The sequence below is a fragment of the Panthera uncia genome, assembly GCF_023721935.1.
Source record: "Panthera uncia isolate 11264 chromosome D3 unlocalized genomic scaffold, Puncia_PCG_1.0 HiC_scaffold_8, whole genome shotgun sequence".
Lineage (NCBI taxonomy): Eukaryota > Metazoa > Chordata > Mammalia > Carnivora > Felidae > Panthera > Panthera uncia.
The window spans coordinates 38,958,158-38,965,970 of record NW_026057586.1 but is presented as its reverse complement, the minus strand read 5'-3'; the positions used below and the strand labels follow the sequence as shown (position 1 = coordinate 38,965,970).

Below are 7,813 nucleotides of genomic sequence, written 5' to 3'. Positions count from 1 at the left end.
TATATATATACAGTGGAATATTATTCAGTCATAAAAGGGAATGAAGTCTTGCCATTAGCAACAACATGGATGGAGCTAGAGAGTATCATACTAAGCAAGATAAGTCAGAAAGACAAATACAATAATTTTACTCTTATGTGGAATTTAAGAAACAAATGAGTAAAGGAAGAAAAAAGAGAGAGAGAAACCAGGAAACAGACTCTTAACTACAGAGAACAAACTAATGATTAACATAGGGTGTGTGTATGGGGGGGATAGGTAAAACGGGGGATTAAAAAACATACTTATCATAATGAGCACCAAGTAATGTACAGAATTGTTGAATCACTATACTGTATGCCTAAAAATAATATAATACTATATATTAATAGTGTAATTAAAATAAAAAACCTAATATAAAATAAAATAAATTGACAGAAAAATAGTGCTTAGGAATTCATACACATATATTTACATATGTAAAAAACATGTCTTAATTTACATATAAACATACTGATAAGATAAATATGGGTGATTTAGATTCTTTCCTTTCTCTTTATCTGATATTTTATACAGGAATATAAATTAAGTTTTAATCAATATTTTTGTTCAAAATGCTGTAAGCAGCATTTGTGAAAAATTCTTACTTGTAGGCTTCTAGGCTTGCTTCATCATTATGAATATCTTTTTCCATGTCTTGTTTCATTTGTTTAGCCTTCAATTTGGCATTCTTAGAGTTTTCTATAGCTTCTGCAAGTTCTTCCTGAATTTGTTTGTATAATTCCATTACCTAGAAATGAAAAATATTATTGTTAATATATACACTTAGTAATTAAAAGAATCAAGCAAGAGTAAGATCAGAGAAAAGACTTAAATTTAGAGTTGTTCTGATTTTTTTTTAAAGTTCTTTACATCAGTTTCCTCCCATATGTAGTCTATTGAGCACAGTAAAGTTTCAGGTTTGCATTAGCCTGAAAGACATCAATGCTAGAAATGTATAAAAGTTACTGAAGAAAATAACTTCAATATCCCAGGTAACATGAGCAAAATAAAAGAATTATCTTTTCACCTATAGGAGAATTGCTACTTTTTGCTATTTTTATCACTGAGACAATATTACTTCATTGTAGAAAAACCAGAAAACACAGATGGAAAAATAAATAAAATCACCTGTAATTCTCTCAGGAATAACCACTATTAATGAAAGGGTCCAAAATATTCCATTGTTATTGTTTTTATTAATTATCAAATATAAACAATCTCCCTTCTCTCTCCAGTTCTCCCCCCCCCCCCTTTTTTTTTTTTTGTCACTGCTGGAAAGTTAGAGGGAGAGGAAGAGAAAGCACTAGGGAGTGAACAATCCTTTCCCCAGTGGGTAAAGTGGTGGACTGAAATGAAGCAAGTGCCTCCTGGAAAAAGCAATAATGTTCATTAATTTCTAGAATAGCACAGATGGTAGTAACCTCTACAAGACTCCCCTTTAGGAACAGGAGTCTGGGCATATGTATCTTAGCAGAGAGCAAGGAGTATGCAGGGACGATGAGCTAAGCAAACAAGAGGTCAGGAAACATAACAGAATTCCTAATATCAAATATCCCATGTCCAACCTGTCAGTACCTTTAGAAGAGGTAACCTGTAGGCATTGCTGGGGTGGTGGGCTCCCTGTCGAGAACGAGACAAATTCATCTCAAGGGCAAGCTCTGGATTGGGCCCATGTGGCACTGGCATATCCTTCCCCCATTGATACTCCAGCCGATTGTGTAGAATACTCTTGTGGCTCTATGGTGTTATGGGGCCAAGCTGCTTGATGAATTTGAAGGCAACAATGAGGCTGTGAGCTTGATTTGCAAGTAGCTATGCACTAGGGCTCAAGTACATTGGCTAGAGGTCTTGCATCATTTAAGCAATTGGTTATTTCAGCAGGCCTCTAGCCAGGACCTCAAAACTGAGTCAAGACAGGGGCACCTGGGTGGCTCAGTCAGTTGGGTGTCCGACCTCAGCTCAGGTCATGATCTCAAGGTCCGTGAGTTCCAGCCCCACATTGGGCTCTGTGCTGACAGCTCAGAGCCTGGAGCCTGCTTCAGATTCTGTGTCTCCCTCTCTCTCTCTCTCTGCCCCTCTGCCCCTCCCCCACTTGTACTCTGTCTCTCTCTGTGTCTCAAAAATAAATAAATGTAAAAAAAAAAGTTTTTTTTTTTAAAAACTGAGTCAAGACAGCAGAATAAAACAAAACAAATTTATATGATAAATGACTATAAACAAAACACTACATTATACTCTCCCCTAGCAATCACAATCCGTTTTCTGTCTTACAGACTTACGTATTCTGGATTTTCCATACCAATAAAATCATAAAGCACGTGATCTTTTGTATTTGGCTTCTTTATTTAGCATAATCCTTCAAAGTTGATTTATGTTGTGACATGTATCAGTATTTCATTTCCTTTTATTTCTTCCTATGGTATAGATATATCACATTTTGTTTGGTCGTTAATCCGACGATGAACACTGGGCTATTTCCACCTTTTGGCTAATATAAACAGTGCTGCTATGAATATTTATGTAAAAACTTTTGGCTTTGTTCTTTAAATATCAGTTTTCAATTCTTTGTGGTATATAATCCTCAAGAGCAGAACTGCTGCTAGAGCATATAGTAATTCTACGTTAACCCTTTTGAAGAAATGCCGAAGTCTTCCACAGCATCTGCAACCATTTTACTTTCCCACCAGCAAAGTACCACAGTTCCAATTTTCTCCACACAGACACCAAAACTTGTTATTTTGTTGTGAGTGGTATCACATTGGGGTTTTTGTTTGTATCTCCGTAATGACTAATGATGTTGAGCCTCTATCGTTTCATACGTTTGCTGCCCATTTGTATGTATGTCTTTTGGAGATAATCTATTCAAGTCCTTTGCCCACTCTAATTGGGCTGTATGCCCTGATTTGTCGCATTTAAAAAGTTCTTTATATATTTTAGATACTATGTCCTTTCTGAATGTATAATTTACAATTGTTTCTCTCTCATTGTTTTTGTTTTTGTTTTTTTACTTTTTTGATAGTACCCTTTATCTTTTTTGCTTTTTTAATTGATATATAGTTGACACCCAAAGTTAAATTACTTTCAGGTGTATGACATAGTGATTCAACAAGTCTATACGTTATCCTATGCTCACAAGTGTAGCTGTCACCATACAATGTTTTTACAATATCATTGACTCTACAACCTATGCTGTACCTTGTATCTCAGCGACTTATTTATTCTGTAAATGGAAGCCTGTACCTCCCATTCTTCATCATCCACTTGCCTATCGCTCTACCCCCACCCCTCTGGCAGCCATCAGTTTGTTCCCTGTATTTACAGGTCTGTTCCTGCTTTCTGTTTGTTGTATTTCTCGGATTCCACATAGAAGTGAAATAATACAGGATTTGTCTTTCTCTGACTGGTTAATTTCACTTAGCATAATATCCTCTAGAGGTGCATCTATGTTGGTGCAAATGGCAAGATCTCATCATTTTTATGGCTGATATTCTACTGTATATACATGTACCACATCTTCTTTATCCATTGACCTATCAATGGACACTGAGGTTATTTCCATATCTTGGCTAATGTAAATAATGTTGCTATAAACACAGGGGTGCATATATCTTTTTATAGGGTTTTGTTTTCTTGGGGTAAATACTCAGTAGTGGAGCTACTGGATCATACGGTATTTCTATTTTTAATGTTTTGAGTAACTTCCATATTGTTTTCCACAGTGGTGTCCCAATTTATATTCCTACCAACAGGGCACGAGGGTTCCTTTTTCTCCATATCCTTGTCAACACTTGCTCCTTTTTGTCTTTTTTATTCTAGCCATTCTGACAACTATAAGGTGATAACTTATTGCAGTTTTTTCACTCCCCTGATGATTAGAGATGTGAAGCATCTTTTCATGCATCTATCGACCATCAGGCTGTCTTCTTTGGAAAAATGTCTATTCAGGTCTTCTGACCACCTTTCAGTTGTATTACTTGTTTTTCTGGTGTTGAGTTATGAAAGGTCTTCACATATTTTGAGTATTGACCTTTTATCAGATACTGATGGTGCCCCTTAAGCACAAACGTTTTTCATTTTTTAAATAAGATACAATTAACATATAAGTTTCAAGTATAAAACATAATTATTCAATGTTTCTCTATATTGTGAGATGATCATCACAGTAAGTCCAGTTAACATCCATCACCACACATAGCTAGATGTTTTTTGTGATGAGAACTTTTAAGATGTACTCTCAGCAACTTATAAATATGCGGCACAATATTATAACTATAGTCACCATTGCTACACATTAAATCCCTCTGATTTATGTATGTTATAACTAGAAGTTTATCTATTGACTCCTTTTTCATTCATCTTCTAACCCCTGCTGCCTGTGGCAACCACCAATCTGTTGTCTATGACTATGAAATTGTATTTTATTTTGTTTCTTTTGATTCCACATATAAATGAGATCATATGATATTTGTCTTTCTCTGTCTGACTTATTTCGCTCATCATAATGTCCTCAAGGTCCATCCCTGTTGTTGCAAATGGCAAGATCTCATTCTTTTCTGGCTGAGTAAAAATCCACTGTATGTATATACCACATCTTCTTTATCCAGCCATCCACTGGTAGACACTTAGATTGTTTCAATATCTTGGTTATTATAAATAACGCAGCAATGTACCAGGGGGTGCACATATGTTTTCAAGTTAGTGTTTTTCTCTTCTAACAAATATCCAGAAGTGAAATGGTTGAGTTATATGACAGTTCCATTCTTAATTTTCTGAGAAACTTCCATACTGTTTTCCACAGCGGTTGCACAAATTTACATTCCCACCAACAGTACACAAGGGTTCCCTTTTCTCCACATCTTTACCAACACTTATTATTTCGTGTCTTTCTGATAATAGCCATTCTGACAAGTATGAAATGATATCTTCCTGTGGTTTTGATCTGCATTTCCCTGATGATTAGTGATGCTGAGAATCTTTTCATGTACTTGTTGGCTATCTGTATGTCTTCTTTGGAAAAATATTTATTCAGGTCTTCTGCCCAATATTTTTTTCAGGTTGTCTCTGCTAAGTTCTTTATTTCAGATATTAACCCCTTATCAGATTTGTGATTTGCAAATATTTTCTCCCATTCAGCAGACTGTCTTTTCATTTTGCTGGTGGTTCCTCTTGCCGTGCAAAAGCTTTTCACGGTGATTTAGCCCCACTTGCTTGTTTTTGCCTTTGTTAGCTTTGCTTTAGGTGTCAAATCCAAGACAGCAAGTAAAAGGAATAAACTAGATATCTCTGTATCAACAATAGTTTGATATCTTAAAAAAATCAGATTAAAAAACAACTTGCAGAAAGTTATACGTTTGATACTATTTAAAGAATGAAAAAGAAACCATGTATTGTGCTAAAATACATATATATGTATAAAAATATACAACTTTCACCTAGAAACAGAATTTCATGATAAGGTTGTCTTCAGAGAGCGAGGGAGGAAAATGGACTGGTTGAGGAAAATACAGAACACATTTAGCAACTCTAAATAATCAAAAGTAATGGCAGGTATAAATGTGCTCACTTAATGGAAGGTATAAATACTTTATTTTTCTATACTTGCTCATTTAATGGAAGGTATAAATACTTTATTTTTCTATAACACAATCCCACAATAAGAGCGTTAAATATTAACTAATCATTGAAAATATTTTATACTTTATTATCATAAACAATGAAAGTGACTGATATATATTTGCCTTCTTCTGCAATTCAATTTACAACTTCAAATATTACCATGTTGTTTTAAATCTCCAAAATTTTATTAATAAGTTGACTATTGCCCCTAAGTATAAAAGTATACTTATACCCCTAAGTATAAAAGGAAAGAAGACACAGTTTAAATGAATATCAAATGACTGTATTGTGTGTAGTATAATATTCCTTTGGGAAATAAGCAGCAGGTCAATTTTCAATGAAAATGAAACATTTAAAGACGCTAATTTCTTTTAGCTGAAACATTTTTTATAACTATCTATAAATCTATAAGATACATATCCATTAATTTACCTCAAATTTTTTTAGATACAATTCTTTCAGAGCTTCAAGTTCTTGGTTCTGCTTTGAGTTAATTAGAGGACCGCGTGCATTCATGTAGTCTGTGTCTGCTTGAAGCTTTGCATTAGCTTCTTCCAATTTCACCTTTTGTTCCTCAAAATGTTTTAGCTGATAAGCTCTATCGTCAAGATGCCATCGTAATTCTACAATATCTCTCAAATAGGCCTCATGTTCTAGACATACAATAACAAAAGAAAATCTGATTTTAAAACAAAAGCTCCAGAAGGCAATCTTTATTTGTAAAAGAGAAATATGAAATACTTTAGATTCCAAAATTACTTATCTGTGAAGCTTCCTAAATTTAATATGAATTATTTTAGTATTGCCTTATAAAATATATTGCTTTCATCATTTATCATCAAAGGGATTAAAATATATGTATTATAAGATAATAATTGTACAAATCCTGCTTATAACAACCAATGTATATACAGGGTTACATACAACCACTCTATGTAATTACAAAATGAGAAAAACTGCAAGAGTAGAGGCCTTTAAAATCATCTAGAAGTAAAACGATGAGATAGGAGTTATAAATATCAGAAAGAAAAAGGAAAAAAATAAGTACGATTTTCTGTTGATACAATTATATATCAAAACACAAAAGAATCAACTAAAACTTACAGGTCAGTAATATGAGCTATTAAAAAAGTGGCTATAAGCCATATTTAAAAAGTGGCTATAAGCCATATTTAAAAAGTGGCTATAAGCCATATTTAAAAAGTGGCAGTAAGTCACTGAGTTCCAAAGCATTTGTTACAAAGAATTATTATGGTAATATCTGACTAATTCACATGACAAAACAATGCAAAACAAAATTAGAAGATTTAACATTGTGTTATTACTGAGGTCTTCTTCCACAGTAGAAGCATTCTTGTGAGCCTTTATATGGGACACAATTATCTTCCTACTCCATCCTTTCTCCAATCATAGGGAAGTACCCATGGAGCCAGGAATGTAGGTTAAGGGAAAGACAGAGAATCTAAAGAAACAGGTACAATGAGAGTACCAGGGGAATCTGAGTCATTAGTTCATTTGTGCTTTCAGACGCTGCTTGAGTATAATAAATATAGTATATGTACTCTCCTTTATTTTTTAAAAAATTTTTTAATGTTTATTTATTTTTGAGAGAGAGAGAGAGACAAAGAGAAAGAGAGCAGGAGAGGGGCAGAGAGCAAGGGAAACACAGAATGTGAAGCAGGCTACAGGCTTCCGGCTGTCAGCACAGAGCCCAATGCGGGGCTCGAACTTGTGAACTGCAACTTATTTCTGGTTATCTTTTTTGATAGGAAAATGAAAAGACATTTGCTAGATTATTGGCTGCATAGTGCCAGTGGCTGTCATTCTGGGGAGGGGGATGCAGTGACCAAGTAGGGTTATAAATACCACACCCTCATTCTTCTCCATTATCTCCCTTGGTCTCTTACCACTGAACCCGTTGGTTGCACTAGCAGGAAGCCAGAGTACCAAAAATATCTTTGATGCAGTCTATTATGAATAAGCTTCATGGACCAAAACACAAAAGATACAAGCGTGAGCAGGCTGGTTAGGGGGATGGATGGATCTGGAGGAGTTACCACAAGATATCTAGAAAAATTGAATGTCCTTAATTTTCTTAAAATTGTAAGTAGGATTTCTTATAATAAATTATCCAAAATTCTTTAAACATCATATTTAATATTAAGGCTGTTAAGGA

General features: G+C 34.4%; 1 protein-coding gene across 3 annotated transcripts in view; it reads right to left on the bottom strand.

The window, feature by feature from the left end:
* Positions 1-7,813, bottom strand: part of CCDC178 (coiled-coil domain containing 178) — a 436,068-nt gene that overhangs the window by 339,167 nt on the left and 89,088 nt on the right. For all 3 annotated transcript variants that reach the window (XM_049620227.1, XM_049620228.1, XM_049620229.1), the window contains 2 exons: positions 6,070-6,290; positions 627-769 (listed from right to left, as the gene is read on the bottom strand). In XM_049620227.1, coding sequence (XP_049476184.1) covers positions 627-769; positions 6,070-6,290 — 364 coding nt within the window. The remainder of the gene's footprint in view (positions 1-626; positions 770-6,069; positions 6,291-7,813) is intronic.